Source organism: Notothenia coriiceps, unplaced genomic scaffold (assembly GCF_000735185.1).
Source record: "Notothenia coriiceps isolate Sejong01 unplaced genomic scaffold, NC01 NC01_scaffold00024830, whole genome shotgun sequence".
In the NCBI taxonomy this organism is placed as follows: Eukaryota; Metazoa; Chordata; class Actinopteri; order Perciformes; family Nototheniidae; genus Notothenia; species Notothenia coriiceps.
In genome coordinates, this window is record NW_011357531.1 from 406,156 (window position 1) to 421,310 (window position 15,155).

The 15,155-nt window shown below is 40.6% G+C and overlaps 4 protein-coding genes and 1 non-coding gene across 5 annotated transcripts; 2 read left to right on the top strand and 3 right to left on the bottom strand.

Annotated features, from left to right (window-relative positions):
* On the bottom strand, positions 1 to 1,284 carry LOC104955827 (otoraplin). Its single transcript, XM_010783219.1, has 4 exons — positions 1,070 to 1,284; positions 783 to 922; positions 398 to 508; positions 1 to 265 (listed from the first exon to the last, which is right to left on the bottom strand). The coding sequence occupies exons 1-4, from the start codon at positions 1,182 to 1,184 to the stop codon at positions 242 to 244; spliced, it is 390 nt and encodes a 129-aa protein (XP_010781521.1). The 5' UTR covers positions 1,185 to 1,284; the 3' UTR covers positions 1 to 241.
* Positions 1,285 to 3,360: 2,076 nt separating this feature from the next.
* LOC104955828 (GTP-binding protein 2-like) lies at positions 3,361 to 10,314 on the top strand. Its single transcript, XM_010783220.1, has 10 exons — positions 3,361 to 3,767; positions 4,871 to 4,897; positions 5,246 to 5,430; positions 5,660 to 5,768; positions 5,859 to 6,056; positions 6,587 to 6,761; positions 8,826 to 9,045; positions 9,504 to 9,639; positions 9,752 to 9,810; positions 9,908 to 10,314. The coding sequence occupies exons 1-10, from the start codon at positions 3,573 to 3,575 to the stop codon at positions 10,161 to 10,163; spliced, it is 1,560 nt and encodes a 519-aa protein (XP_010781522.1). The 5' UTR covers positions 3,361 to 3,572; the 3' UTR covers positions 10,164 to 10,314.
* Positions 7,547 to 7,629, bottom strand: trnal-cag (transfer RNA leucine (anticodon CAG)). The gene has a single exon. It is a non-coding gene; the product is annotated as a tRNA-Leu (tRNA).
* A 203-nt stretch (positions 10,315 to 10,517) lies between the features above and the next one.
* Positions 10,518 to 13,789, top strand: polh (polymerase (DNA directed), eta). Its single transcript, XM_010783225.1, has one exon. It carries the CDS (start codon positions 10,518 to 10,520, stop codon positions 11,529 to 11,531), a length of 1,014 nt encoding a protein of 337 aa, XP_010781527.1. The 3' UTR covers positions 11,532 to 13,789.
* On the bottom strand, positions 12,264 to 14,491 carry LOC104955829 (GTP-binding protein 2). Its single transcript, XM_010783221.1, has 2 exons — positions 14,286 to 14,491; positions 12,264 to 14,159 (listed from the first exon to the last, which is right to left on the bottom strand). Exons 1-2 carry the CDS (start codon positions 14,445 to 14,447, stop codon positions 13,977 to 13,979), a joined length of 345 nt encoding a protein of 114 aa, XP_010781523.1. The 5' UTR covers positions 14,448 to 14,491; the 3' UTR covers positions 12,264 to 13,976.
* Positions 14,492 to 15,155: the final 664 nt, after the last annotated feature.

The following is a 15,155-nucleotide window of genomic DNA, read 5'->3' on the forward strand; positions in this document are numbered from 1 at the left end:
TTGACATAGCAAACAATGTTTTATTGAGCAAAGTGACTTGTTTAGACAAAGCAAGACGGACAGATAAATGTCAGGCTGTGGGCTATGGAGTGTCAAAGTTTCTGTTCCAGCTGGAGACAACACCACAGGATGTAATGGGACATGGTCTGACACTGGCTTGAGTGAAGAACTGTCTTCTCTTCTTTTTGTTAAAAGCGATAGCTACTTAAAGCAGAACAAAGAGGCTTCAGTCTGTCACATCTTAATCACAGTAGAAGTCCATGTTCTGAAAAAAAGAAGGGATTTTAAGATTAATGTTGACAACCACCTATCAGTCCAGAAACAGAAAGTATGCATCTGAGATATTACAGATATTTTAGACTGAGATGTTTATTATAAAAGAGATAAATATACGCACAGTTGTGGCAACCTTAACGGTGTTTTCAATAAACTTCTGTGTCTCGTTCACCATAGTTGCAGGGAAGTATCCAACGATGCCCATCTGGTCCACGTAGCGCTCACTGTAAACCTGACAGCAAAAATGACAGGTTCTCTCTGAAAAATTCAAATGCACCACATTATATATGCTCAATGCGTTTGACCTTCCTGGCTTAATTTGAATGTATTCAAGATGTGTGTTAAATTTAGCTTCAAAGACCAAATGTCAAATGTCTTTCTTGGCATTTTGCTCTTGTCGAAAAGGAAAGCAAGATCAATCCTATTTGTTTGTAACAGCTGCTGCATGTCCTCTCTTGCATTTATAACTGATTGTAAGCTGCACTTAGTAACACAAATGCACATACACTTCCAGACCAGAAGACGCCGGCTCCCTCCTCTGGTATGAGTTTAGAATACACATAAACCTTCTGACCCAGCCTAAGGTTGATGAATCTGCAGTCAGGAGCTATGAAGTCATCCAGGACTGTGGCCATGGATACAACATCTAAAAAAGCACAGAAAAAGAGGAAATATACATTTACAACAACTTATCAATAACATGCATTTGATTGCCATGGTTTTAACTACAGTTTTGTGGACATACAAACATCTCAAAACTCCATGCTTCTCTTCAATTTGGGGGTTGACTTACATGAGCATTCTGCATCTCCACAAATCTTGTTGTCTGCTAGTTTATCCATATGGACGGCCCCCGCAGTCTGCAGCAGAAGTCCCACACAGAGCAGAATCACCAGTGGAAAACTCATGCTGACAGAAAGAGCTGAACCAAGAGAGTGTTGTTTGTGTATGAGTGTGAATGTGGACGTTTGAAGAAACTGGAGGCTGATAACCTTCCCATAACAGTTTTCTCAGTGAGGACTGAATGTGCCGAGCCCTGACACAGAGGCTGGCTGACCAATCAGCGTTGGATTTCAGAAATGCCCCACTGTGAAAGTATTCATTTCCCACAGGGGAGTTGGCTGACTTTTCTCAGATCTTAGTCTCTTTGAAGGAACAAGCGCAGGCAGAGTTTAGATGAAGTGTTTGTCTTGAGCTTTGTGCAAAAGTCCATGTGTTGAAATAAGCATTTTAACAATATAATAACTTATAAGGGATTTTACATTACTGGAGGAAAAATGTAAAGATCAGCTTGAGTTGAAGTGCAACTAATCTTAAATGAGTTTAGACAATAAAGAACTGAGTTACTTACTCTGTTTTCTGTCAAACTAACATTCAGCAATGGTGATTTGATTCTAAAAGCCTGTGTATCTTTCTGTTTCAAATATACAGTTAAAACAAAATTGCAAAAATGCCAAGGAACAAATAAACGTAAGAAATCACACAGGATGTGATAATGTTGGGAAATTCACAACTAATTATCTGTAATTTTAACAACTGGAGCAAATGCTTTCTGGCAACAACTTGTTCAATTCAAAATCTAGACCAGTTGTTTTCCGAGACAAATGACTTAAATAAATTCAACCATACCTAGTCTAAGTTACATTTCAAAAGGTCCACACATTCAGAAAATTGTTATACCGACTTATGGAGTTAGACCCACTTCACAAATGATGGCCTATAATAATTCTGAACCTTGTCTAATGTACTAATATTTGTTATTGCAACCCTTTCTGTCCACTCAAGAGGCGTCAGATGTCCATGGAGTTTTGAGAAATATAGGGGTTATATACTCCACCCAACACATGATGGTGCTCTTGTCCTCTATGGACAACACAATATAACCACTCAATAATGTGTTTACATATATGTTTCTTTTAAACCAGTGTTATCGTTGCAATACTGTGGGATTCATCAAAGTCTCAGACTGTGGGACTCCCCTCACACAAAGCTTGGAAAAAGGCGCCACCTCAAGATTATTTCTTGTTTTGCTCAAATCCTGGATGCTTACTTGATATGTTATTTGATCTCATAGACACTAAACAATTAACTAAAGATAGCCTAAGCATTCTGTTGACATAACTTCGAAATACAAAGGTCTGTCTTAAAGTGTTATTAATGTATGACTCTGGGAAAATGTAAAACGGTTTATGCAATCTTTTTTGATAAGTAGTTTAATAACGTATGTGATATTGTTTTTACATCCATTCACTTTCAAGAAAATATGAAGCCTTCCTGTTCCTTCTACTGAAATCTCTGTTGTAGTGCTGTTGGATAGGCAAGATGATTATTAATTAATTAATGTTAGTATGCACAACATTAATGGTTAAGCCAAAACTAAATCTAGGGTTGGGTTGGGTATCGGCCTTCAGTCTCGGTGTATTTACTGTATTATGAAACAGAAAGTAAATTAATGTCATCTACGTCACACTGATTAACACGTATTTTTAAGTGAGTTAATGAAACATAGCCTACCCTTTATGGAAAAAACTAAAAAACCACTTCGTTTTTATTATCTGATCTTTTCTGTGTTATCAGAATATGTGAATATTATATTTCCACAATGTTATGAATATGCAGAGGTGGGAAGTAGTGGAGTATAAATACTTTGTTACTGTACTTAAGTACATTTTTCTTTTTACTTCTAACATTTTTAACACAAATACCTGTACTTTCTACTTCTTACATTTTCAAAACAGGCTGGTTACTTTAGTTTTAATCTGCGTTAATATGTACTACGACTGAATAAGCAAAGCCTCAAAATGTAACCTATGGGTAAAATATTGGTATATTACTAAGTTGATGACATATTTTTTGATCTTGTGTAATTTTTTGGAATCGTCTGATGCAAACCTGTGTGAAACTGAGTTAATATGTGGTTGACCGCTGTGAGAACCTGCGTAGCCAGGCTGGCGGGGTTTAAACCTACATACTTTTGGAAGTAGGAAAACTATTTCAACCGCCCATTCGCGCTGCTAAGTTGTTAAAATCAAGCACACCCCATTGGCATTTAGAGCTATGACGTACACAGGCTGTAAACTCAAAGCGACGGTGTCGGACGGGGCTGTTATTGTTCGGTTTGAAGAGTTTGCGGGCGGTCGGTCCTTTGTTTTTATTTTGGGGGTTGTAAGCTACCACTAGCAGAAGAACTCGTCTCAAAAACCATCACCTGCAAGCCTGGGCTGAGGTTTATTTTAATGATATAGCAGCATTTAAAACCAGGTAGTGGTAAGTTTACAAGTCCCCAAAATAAGCTGATGGATGCGCGGGTATCGGAGTTGTTTGGTTCAGGAAATGACTCTGGATCTCAAGATGTTGCGTCCAATGTTTTGCCGGGAAACAGCTATGGAGTAGCCCTAAAAAAATCATGTGTAAAGATGCACAAGAAGTCCAAATCGCGATTCGCTCGCAACTTCAAACCAAGCAACAACCCACCATATCTACCTCCCGAGGTAAGCCTGCAATTAAGCCCACAACTAGCTTCACGGCTAGCTAAAGCTATTACGAAGCAAAGTATTGTAATTTTGAATGTCATTGTGTTCATGTTGAGGCATTCTACGACCTAATTCCAAGTTATAATACATTCCCTGTCCCCGAGCTCAGATATGCTTCCTTGAATTGTGTTGGACATAACAGGCAGTGACACGTAGCTCGTCGGTAACCATAACTTAATGGAAAATGAATTAGATGCATACCTTCTGCTTACATTAGCAATTTAATTTAACAATGCTCGTTACATTACACATATTCCCAGTAGTTCTACAGTAAAAAGACCACTGTGTTCATTAATAGCAGCTTGAAGGCTAGTATTTTGCTAGCTAGCTAACGGAGGCGGAACAGCTGTGTTTGTAAATATGTTAAGGGGGGCGGTGTGTATTCTGTCGGGTCAAAGCTAGCGAATCTTACTATTACTGTCCCTGGCATTTACTCAGCACTGTGTTACTACACACTGATTACTTGTTTACAACGAGTAATACCTACAATTACATACTTGACATTGAATCCCTCAATAACATGACAAAATAATGTTGAAAAAGTGTTGACCTCAAAGCGAAATTAATTTAACCTAAAGCAAAATAAAAGCATTTTATAAATAACTTTTTACATAATATATAATAAAGACTATCTTGTGCATCTTTTCCCTAAAGGTAAGCAATAAGCAGCATTTTGCCAGCTCTATGCTCATATATTTATGTGTTATGGGACATGTCTCAACATACCCCATGGCCTCAGTGGTTCTCTCATCTTTGTTACCAGCTCCATTGTTTTGCAGTGAACACACTTTTTAGTATACATTTGAGTTACTAGCTAACATTTAGATATGCGTGTGCTTTTTCTAGTTATACATTAAGAATGTATGTATTAAGGCTAGCTAAGCAGGTTGTATAGTTCTCGGTGACAACCTATTCACAGAATGACCCCTCATTCAGTCAGATTGCTTTTCTTTGTGTCTTTTAACAAATCAATAGCCCGTTGTCTCACTTCACTACTGTCTGACAGCTTTTGTTCCTGTTCTGTCTCTGTTTGTCTCTTTTTTTCTCTCCTTGTCTATCAGGCTGAAGAGGGAAATATAGAGTACAAGGTAAGCAAATTATGTGTCATTCAAGATTGTACTGTGTTCAAAAATATATGATGGTTTTATTCATAGTAAAATATGTCAGAATAAGTGCATTCTTGCATTATATACCATGAAAACTGAACACCACAGTGGATAAGCTAGAGCAGGTATTGTATCTGCACTGCTGCCTCTCCTGCTAGATCAACATGCAATATTGTACATAAGATGTTTGTATAGCCCCAACCCTACAGTAACTGTTTGTAATGCTAGTTATTTGCACTACAAGTATTAAACCACGGACGAGACCCATTTTAATCTCTATCATCCAGGTTTAAGTTCAGCAGAAATTTCAATTGTCTTTCCTTTTTCTAGCTCAAGCTAATAAACCCCACACAATACCGCTTCGAGCACCTGGCTACGCAGATGAAATGGCGACTGCAGGAAGGTCGAGGCGAAGCTGTCTATCAAATAGGTGTTGAGGATAACGGCATTTTGGCGGGACTATCAGAGGAAGATTTGAGAACATCACTAAATACGCTCCATGAGCTGGCAGAGAAGTAAGTCAAGTTTCCAAATTCACATTTTACTGGAAGCTAAGTGTATTGTAACTGTTTGGTGTCAAGTCACAAGCCTATCCAAACACACTGTTTAAATCTGCTAATAACAACAAAGCAATTGTCCAATTTGCCAATGTGAATGCATACTATAAGCAACACCTGGTTACTTGTAATTACACAATTGAAACCCCAAACTTAAATTATGTATTTGTGTTTTGATTTCTAACAGGGTTGGAGCCGACATCACTGTTCTCAGAGAAAGAGAGGTGGACTTTGACTCGGATGTGCCTCGTAAAATTGCTGAAGTTCTTATCCGCAAGGTGCCAGATGACCAGCAGGTAAGTTGGGGCCACTGTGAAGAGATGTTGTTGATGTTGTTCATAATTCAAATGTTAACCCTGCTCATTCTTTGTGTGTTTCTCCTGCAGTTCTTGGACTTGCGAGTAGCTGTTATAGGTAATGTGGACTCGGGAAAGTCCACTCTGTTAGGTGTCCTGACACAGGGGGAGCTGGACAATGGACGGGGAAGAGCGAGGCTAAACCTCTTCAGACATCTACATGAGATCCAGACTGGACGCACTTCCAGCATCAGCTTTGAGATCCTTGGCTTCAATAGCAAAGGGGAGGTGAGAAAAGATCGAAAGGCAGCAAATAAATAATGTGTTTTCTAGTAATATCCTATTTCATATTTGTTTTATAAATAGCAACACAAGTTAAAAACACAACATTGTGGTTATCACAGGGTTTCATTATCAAGATACTCAAGTAGTTCAGACAAGTTGATATGGTTTTCTAAATAGTGATATAAAGAGGAAAGAAAGTTTAATTGACTGATCCTGACACGGACCTCACCTCAAACACTCACCTCGTCAAACTAGCTTTTAATGTGTGATTGTTGTTTTATTGCTCGACTTGAAAGTGACTTTTACTATATTTATTTGTTTTCCTTTTTTTACTACCTCTGTAAAGCGACTTTGAGCACCTGTAAAAGCACTTACAAAACAAATATATTATTATGAATGCAATGTATTGTTAATGCTTCTTCGTGTAATGTGAGTGACTAATCTAGTCTGAGCTATATTTCAAATGAATAACTGAGGAATATGGTTTGTAGTTTAGATCATGACACTCAATACATATTGGCTTCTTTTCCCAGGTTGTGAATTACAGCGAGTCTCGGACAGCAGAGGAGATTTGTGAGAGTGCCTCTAAAATGATCACATTCATAGATCTGGCGGGTCACCATAAATACCTGAAGACCACCATCTTTGGCCTCACCAGCTACTGTCCTGATTTCGCAATGCTGGTCGTCAGCGCAAATACCGGCATTGGTGAGCATTCATTGGTTCATTTCAGTTTCATTATTGTTTGTTGAAATAAAAGTGTTGTGGTGTCTTTATTTGTGCCCTTAATCTAGTGACTTTACTATTTAAAAAAAAAGACAAGTTGAAAGTATATCTGTCACAGGGAGAGAGGCAGGTAATAGACACTTGCAGGGCGAGTCTGACGGAGAGCCTATGTTTGTGTACACTTTTAGTAGACTTGGCCAGCTGTGACTTTGCATGTGATATCTGATCTTATGTAACTGACCACCGTTCTTCCACTGCCACTGCTGTCCCTGCCTGCCACTACTCAAATACCATCCATTAATGTTAGAGTCCTCTGACCTGCTGGAAGTCACTCTGTGTATCTCCTTCCTTGCATGAAGCTGAAAATCTTCAACTTTCAACCAACTTTTAACGTTTCGTTCTTGTCCCATAGAAAATTAATGGGATGAACTTTGCACTGCGCTGTCTTTAGTGAGAATTTATTGTCACGTTGACCTAACATTTGCAAAACGTATTCTGATTATTTGAATTCTGTATGCATCACATGCTTTCAACAACCCAGACCTTTTATGATAACAGCAGCTGAGACTGAGTGCAGGAAGTAATTACCACTAAGTTCCAGAAAGGACTTTTGAAACCTGACCAGTTAAAACCGGTTGGACAGGCTATGCTGCTCTTGCTTTGCTTGTACAAGACAAGTTGCTTGTTTACTGTCTTTATTTATGTTTATTGCTTTAATACTATTATACAAATTGATTGGGTTTTTTACATTTTGCAAAACAAAATCCTGTCAGAAGTGGGATTCGAACCCACGCCTCCAGAGGAGACTGCGACCTGAACGCAGCGCCTTAGACCGCTCGGCCATCCTGACGTAAAACAGGCTCTAATGGCTGTGCATAATCTCTTTCAGGAGGGGGAGGGGTTGGGCGCTTTGGAATGCACAGCATGTGTGCCCACCAGATAAGAACACAATGTTAACTACGTGTGACCTCCTGTAAAGAATCCCTGTGCTTTGTAAACAAAAGCCTTACATAACACGAGGTGATGAGGAACCCATACTTCTGTTTTGCTTCTTTTTTGAAAGAGGTAAAAAAACATCTAGATGAAACATAAGCCTTGGACACAACACATGTTTCTCAGACCAACCTGTGGTAGTAGCTGGATAACCTGTAGAGTGTGCTGTGTTTGTGTGGGTGTCTTTTAGGGTGAGGGGAAATGGGGTTAAGAACGAGGACTTCCTTAGCTACGTGACAGACGGAAAGGGAACACAGTGTCTGCAACCCTAGAGCAACAGCTTGAATTATAAAACAGGGAAATGAATATGTGTAATGCATAGGGCTTGTCTTAGGTTATATCTGTGACGAGCCAAATATCTTTACACCTACACGAAGGGTGAGGATATTTTCCTATGCACCTTGACTTTGGATGCACTGAAAATAACACACCCAGCAAAACAACCCGCTGCTCAGCTGATGAGGAGAAGAGGGTATTTAAGTCTCTGTCAACCTGTATGGGTCAGTCCCCTTGAACTCTTTTGGGATGTAGGTTGCCTTGAGTGCTATATCTGAGCTGATACTTAATCTCCATAAACATACACACTGTACCAATATCACTTTCTCTCACACGTCGTCCTTTACAAACGAACAGGACCCATGCCTCCAGGACTCTGCTTCCCCTGTGAGAAGTCTGTGTTTAAAACAGAAATTACATAATTAATATAAAGTGTTAAATATTCCTGTATTGATATCCGACCTTTGATGGCTACAATCATACGTCATGGTACATTCTATCTGTTCTTATCATTTGTGTACATGCTATTTTGATCCTCTGACTCACAGTAAGAGACAGTGTTAACAGTCCTGTCCCTCAAGGATGTGGATTTCGTTTCATGTCCATTAATTGCAAATTCCTCTGTATATGAACATCATGCACAATATAAATCAATATTGCGTTTGTGCACTTGTAAAACTTAGCTTAAATATGTGAAGTGGTGCCCTAACCCTAACTGACTCATTTAAGAAGCCCTATCTAACAAAATCTCTTCTTCCTCTCCTTTCTCTTTTCCAGCTGGTACAACACGGGAGCATCTTGGGATTGCCATGGCCCTGAAGGTGCCCATCTTCATCGTCATCAGTAAAGTGGACCTCTGTATGCGGGCCACAGTGGAGCGCACTGTGCGGCAGTTGGAGCGTGTCCTGAAGCAGCCGGGCTGTAACAAGGTGCCCATGGTTGTGAGCAGCACGGACGATGCCGTCACAGCGGCACAGCAGTTCGCACAATCACCCAAGTATGGAAAAATAAGATAAACATAACCGAGTGTGTCAATGAACTGTTTGTTTTGTGAGTGCCCACTCTATAATGTAACACTCGTATAAAAGTATAATGTGAAAACTGACCAGTAAGGCTGTAGTCAACCAAAGAATATCTTTGTCAACTGAAATTATATCTAGTTTTTAACCAATTGATTGCTTGATAGGGGAAGGGGAAATAAAAAAATCTGCTTATTATCTCTAGTTCAAGGTTGGTAAACATAGGCCGTCTGTTTTTAGTTGTAGCCGAGAGATCAGCGCGATATCTCAGGTTGTACATCATCTGTTTTTTGTAAATTGATTATTAATTAATTATGAATGTTTTCACACAATACTTTAACACTCCAAAGAAAGGAAAACTTGTTGTTATTACGCAGCGGCTTTATGTGTGTGTGTTAAGTATGTGTTCTGATCACTTGCTTTTACTCTCTGGCAGCATCACACCCATCTTCACCCTGTCCTGTGTGACTGGAGAGAGTCTAGACTTGATCAAGGTCTTTCTAAACATCATCCCTCCTCTCAGCAACAGCAAGGAGCAGGAGGAGCTTATGCAACAGCTAACTGAGTTTCAGGTATGACCGTGATGGAGTTTAATAATGCATGGAAGTGATCAGCTGGCCCCCTCTTGCAGACGCAGTGTAAATACACATGTTTTTTGACTGACACCAGTGCGCATTATTACAGGTGGATGAGATCTACACAGTGCCAGAGGTGGGGACTGTGGTGGGAGGAACTCTGTCCAGGTCAGTGTGTGGACATGCTAACCTTATGTTCATCTGTACAACACTGTTTTCTGTTTATTATGGACCAACTGACCAACTGTCCTCTCTGAATGTGCAGTGGTATTTGCCGTGAGGGAGATGATCTTGTGGTAGGGCCCACAGACTCGGGCCAGTTCCACAAGTTAACCATCGAGAGCATCCAAAGAAACCGCTCAGCGTGCCGGGTCCTCAGGGCCGGCCAGGCGGCCACACTCGCCCTGGGCAACTTCGAACGCTCACTACTACGCAAGGTCAGGCTTCTAACTCTTTCTTTCTCTCTCTACTGTTTGCCTTTCTTAATATTTAGAGAGAAAACATGTAAAGGGACGGTTTAAATTGAATCAACTTGTAGGTTTCACACATGTACAAGCCCTGCATACACAGTGGACTTTAAACCATGCATTAAAGCATTCCTAGGAGATCAGTGTGGGGTGTGGTGCCTTGTTAAAGGGGACCCCCGCAGTAGGGCTGCAAGATTTTGGGGAAAAATCGAATTGCGATTTTTCTGGCAAATATTGCGATTCGATTTGCGATATTTGTTTTTAAGCGACCCAACGGAAGTTTATTGTAAAATGCGGCCATATCTCCGGCTAGGAAGGTCGGATCAACATGTTCCCGTCTCTAGCACCCCCATGGCCGCATTTTACAATAAACTTCCGTTGGGTCGCTTAAAAACAAATATNGGCAGCATGGTAATTGAATATATGAACAACACTGTCAAACAATTGAAGTCATTGTTTGAAGGAATGCTGTGTGACTTATTCTGCTCTCCCTTGCATCATGTCCCCAGGACTCCACCCCTCACCCTGCTACACATCTCAGCTAGCAAATTTAGTGATGCTCCATCAGCAGGGGGCATTGCTGGCTTTCTTTCCACTGATGTGTCTTCAAGCCAGAGTCTTTTCCCCACCTCTCAGCTCTCAACCCAGACACCCTCTGAACTGAAAACTGACTCCTCAGAAAAACAATCCTCCACCATCCATTCCCTTTTCAAAAAGGCAGCTGAGAAACACAGACTGAAGGTTACAAAAGATGAAGACGAGGAGGTCGAGGATAAAGACTCCACCGGGATTCTCCCATCTTCCTCCTTTATCAAAACTGCTGATAGTCAGTTAGAGGCAGATAACAATGTTCCTGTTCCCTCTGTGGTTTCTCACCTTAAAAATGTTTCAGACAGCTCCAATTCTGGAATGTCCTCTTTCTTCCACAAGAAGAGACTTGAAAGGGACTCAGCCTTAACTTTGAACACACCTGAAACAGAACTCAAGCCTGGACCTGACAATACACATGCCTCAGAAGACACTGTTGCTGCTGTGTCAGACCTTGAGGCAAAACATAGCTCCTCTCAGCAGGCACCATGTGAAGAGTTACGGGATGAAACAGACTTTGATCCAGAAGCCAACCCTCCTCCTTTCAGCGTGGCTAAAGAGGACTTGATGAACTGTGAGCGCTGTGGCCAGGAAGTGTCCGTCTGGGAAATGCCTGAACACAACGACTATCACTTCGCCCTGGACCTCCAGAAGTCCCTCTCTTCATCAGCACCCAGCTCTTCCTCTTCCTCCAATGCCTCCTTGACTCCTCACAGAGCCCAGTCCACACGTGGCAAGACAAAAACCAGAGGCCTGTCAGGACCACAACCCAAAAGGCATCGCTCTCAAGGTGGAAGTGCGGGCACTCTGGATTCTTTTTTCAAGAAGACCTGAGGATGTGCTGGAGAGCAGCACTTTTTTTTTTTTTTAAAGTAAATAAAAACACAAACTTAAATGTACAGAGAAAGTCCAAAGAGCTGAATGCCATTTTGTAAAAGGATACAGCACCTGTTTAAAGATGTGCCTTATATTGTAGAGTATAAATGACAGCAAGTGTTTACTTATGCACTTTGTGTTAAGTGTGCTTTTTTATTCTAAATAAAGAAAGGCAATACTTTTTTTAAACATGCTTATTAAAGTTTTCTGTAGTTGTACACCTTGTGTTGTAGTATTCTGGTGTGCCAGCAGAGGCCACTAATCAGTTGCATGTAGAGCAGGAATCCTCAGAGGATGTCAATACTGAGTTTTCTTGTGAGCTCAAGGATACAGGAAATGTTTGTTTGAGATATTTGAATTAGACTGCCAGTAGCATGGGTCCAGTTGCACCATTATGATGTGTCATCCTGTGTTGTTTACACTTTCCTCCCATGAAGAACCCTGTTCAAGGCGCTAAAAGAAAGCTGAATGAGGAATTGACTCTTGCGTTGTCTTGCATCAGCTGTGTAACGCATTAGGAGGAGCAGTGCCTGTTAAATGGAATAACCTTTCAAACTCAGTGGTATGAAGTGAGTCATGACTTTGTCACAGGCCAGTAGATGAAATGCTGGGTGTTTGATGACACGGTTGAAAACACTGAGCAATTTAGTTGTTTACTAAAAACATAACAAAAGGTAAAAGCACCTGGTATAGACAATACAACTTTTATTCATGTATCATGAACACAAACTGGATCTGTACATAAATATTGCATTCCACCCAAATAATGATCAACATGTACACTTTATTTCGATTTAAGGGAGGGCTCTAAAACTACTTTCAGAAAAGTGAAGATGTGTTTGGAAGGCTGTGAAAAACGCGATTGAATATATATTGTAAAATCTGGAACTACTAGAAATCTATAAAATACTCAAGTTGCATATAACAAACTAAAACCTGATACCCTTTATAAAGGCTATACATATAAGTTGTCTGAGTGCACACAAATTAAGCATAACAAGAAAGTGTGTGCAACTAAACAGGGCACACATTTTGTCTCTATCGTGACCGTCAGTGGGACAGCAGGTTATGCTACAGTCGAAACAACATGCTATAATAAGACATGAGGCCAACAGCAGCCTCGAACAAAGGGTAGCAACTAACATTCATCTTCAAAGTGTTCTTCTACACATCAAAAGCTGTTTACAGGAATCTAGCACCAACTTAATAAGATAGTTTTACTAAGTTGTAAGACTTTGGGGTGTAATGGTTGACTACTCAAACGGTAGCTCCATTAGGCACTGTGTAAAATCCCAAAGTGAGTGACATCAGTAACTGAAGTGAAGAGACGACGTCAAGTACCTTTAAATGCTTTAAAACAAAGCTACATCAGTAGGCAGCTTTACATAATATAAAATCCATAACCAAACATCTCTTTGGGAAAAAACACCCTTTCATTTATCTTCCTTCTCACCAAGCCAGCAACAGAAAGCTCCTGGGAGTCGTTCTGTGAGTGGAATGCTGTCTTATACCTTATCTAAACTGACCTGAGTAACTAAAGCACTTAAAGACAGGCAGCGAGAGACTGTCCCACTGCACTATCGTGAGGTGAGGCATAATCCGTGATAGAAAAAATACACAACTATCTGAACATATGTGACATAACAAACCACTTACAAAGTGAGTGCCAATGTGAATGATCTTGGCAGGCTGACGCAAAATCAGTCAGGTTCTTACTCCGCGTACCTCAAATGCGGTCCTTTACCTACATTGAGTTTCCTTTAGTCAGCACTAGTAAAGCTTATAGCAAGATGGTTTAGCTTATATAAAACTGACCAGCTGTGTCTGCTATTATCCCACATACATAAGCAGAGGTAAGAACATCTTTATCAGTCAGGCACTATGTGGGGTGATGAAACAGGTAACACATTAATGCCCATCTCATACTTGCAACTGTTTGTAAACAATTATCTGCCAAAGGTATATCGAAACTGGCATTTATGTTTCAGTGCGAGTTTGTGAGGATCTTTTTAAAAGCACGTGTTAGGAGTGCATTAAGGTGTAAACTGTGTAAACAGAACTTCAACGCTGTGTGAAAGCACATTCCTGTTCTTTACACTCAACATCATGTTGGTAGATGTTGTGGACGTGTCCTTCACGATGTGACAGAGGTGGCTGAGGGGTTTCCTCTTATCAGTGCCACGAAAAACAAAGATAAGCTGTTGTTAAAAAAAAAAGAGGCTGAAACGAGGCGGAGGGTGACAACAAGGCTTTGGAAAAGGGTGATTAAACAGTGATCTCCTGAGACAGTAATGAATGTGCAGAGAACAGGACAGAGTGGCCTTTGGAGAAAGCAGGAAGTCTTTTATAAAGCACCTTGTCTTTGGGTGGGACGGTGTTTTCTGTTGTTTTCTCAGAGTAACTTTAAGCCTCATCGTCCTCGCTCTGGGACGGCCGGTACTGGGCGATGGGCTGCAGCTTGGTGACGTGGCCGATGCCTTTGGTCACGCCCTCTCTGAAGAGCAGCTTCGCTCCCACCTTCAGGTATTCTGGGTGCTTGAGGAACTTGAACACGACAACTGCTTTTTCCCCTGTCCTCAGCTCCTCCTGTGGTAAAGCAATTAGAAAACAAGAGGAACAAATAAAACGGCATTAAGAAACAGAATTGTCGGACATAATCTGAATGTTGAAGTCGAGGACATCTTTCAGACTCCAACAGTTGGATGATCTAACCTTGCCACACACAGCTTCCACAGTTGCGGTCTGTCTCACATTGCCGATGTGCACAGTAACCTGGAAGCCCTTGTGGAAGGTCTTGGCATGGAAGAGCAGCACAATCTCAGCCTCAAACATCCAGCAGATGGTAGGATCCATCTCCGGACTCACCATCACCATGCCCTGGAAGTAGAAAACACATGATCGTACACACAGATTACAAATCAGGTCTTACGTGATGAAAATATTCATTATAAATACAGTGATAAAGCACCAAATCAGATATTGTCAGTTCAAGTCCACAAACGGACCAAGTTTTAGAAAGTGGACCATTACTTTAAGAGGTGCCAGATCTAACTCTGCACTGCGGGGTAGGGCTGAACCATTAATCGATTTTAAATCGAAATCGCGATTTTAAATGATGTGATTATCAAATCGCAAAGCCTGCGATTTTTTTTAACATTTTTTTTTTTTTTAAACATTTTTTCTTTTCTTTTTTGCATTTTTTTAAAACTTTTTTTTTGTTCTTCTTGTGTGTCAGTCATCCACACCAATCAGAAGTGCTGTGCTCAACATGTACAAGTCATTGTTAACCAATCAAAAGTGGCCCATGATAGAAGGTGATTGATCCAATCACCTGCCAAGTATTTTTGAAAGTCCCTGCCCTTTCCAAATGGCTTCCAATGGAGCTTTCCTAGATGGTTTGGTGAAACAAACCATCTGAGTCAGGTTAGTAATTAGACCCTCCAGAAAAACGCGATTCTGCGATCGCAGAATTTACCGCATAATCAGCCAAATGGCGCAGATTTTTAAAAAGCCGCATATTTATCAAAAGGCCGCATAATCCCCACATTTTTCCACACAAAGTTGAGAAGAAAAAAAAGTTAA

What these genes read in the sequence shown, in the direction of transcription:
- LOC104955829 (XM_010783221.1), bottom strand. Translation starts at nt 14,447, where the DNA reads ATGGTGATGGTGAGTCCGGAGATGGATCCTACCATCTGCTGGATGTTT. An exon ending in TGGAAGCTGTGTGTGGCAAG is followed by an intron (nt 14,160 to 14,285) that starts GTTAGATCATCC and finishes GCTTTACCACAG; the next exon opens with GAGGAGCTGAGGACAGGGGA.
- LOC104955827 (XM_010783219.1), bottom strand. Translation starts at nt 1,184, where the DNA reads ATGAGTTTTCCACTGGTGATTCTGCTCTGTGTGGGACTTCTGCTGCAG. An exon ending in TGGAGATGCAGAATGCTCAT is followed by an intron (nt 923 to 1,069) that starts GTAAGTCAACCC and finishes GTGCTTTTTTAG; the next exon opens with ATGTTGTATCCATGGCCACA. An exon ending in GCGTCTTCTGGTCTGGAAGT is followed by an intron (nt 509 to 782) that starts GTATGTGCATTT and finishes TTTTGCTGTCAG; the next exon opens with GTTTACAGTGAGCGCTACGT.
- polh (XM_010783225.1), top strand. Translation starts at nt 10,518, where the DNA reads ATGGTAATTGAATATATGAACAACACTGTCAAACAATTGAAGTCATTG.
- LOC104955828 (XM_010783220.1), top strand. Translation starts at nt 3,573, where the DNA reads ATGGATGCGCGGGTATCGGAGTTGTTTGGTTCAGGAAATGACTCTGGA. An exon ending in CTCCATGAGCTGGCAGAGAA is followed by an intron (nt 5,431 to 5,659) that starts GTAAGTCAAGTT and finishes GATTTCTAACAG; the next exon opens with GGTTGGAGCCGACATCACTG. An exon ending in GTGGGAGGAACTCTGTCCAG is followed by an intron (nt 9,811 to 9,907) that starts GTCAGTGTGTGG and finishes CTGAATGTGCAG; the next exon opens with TGGTATTTGCCGTGAGGGAG.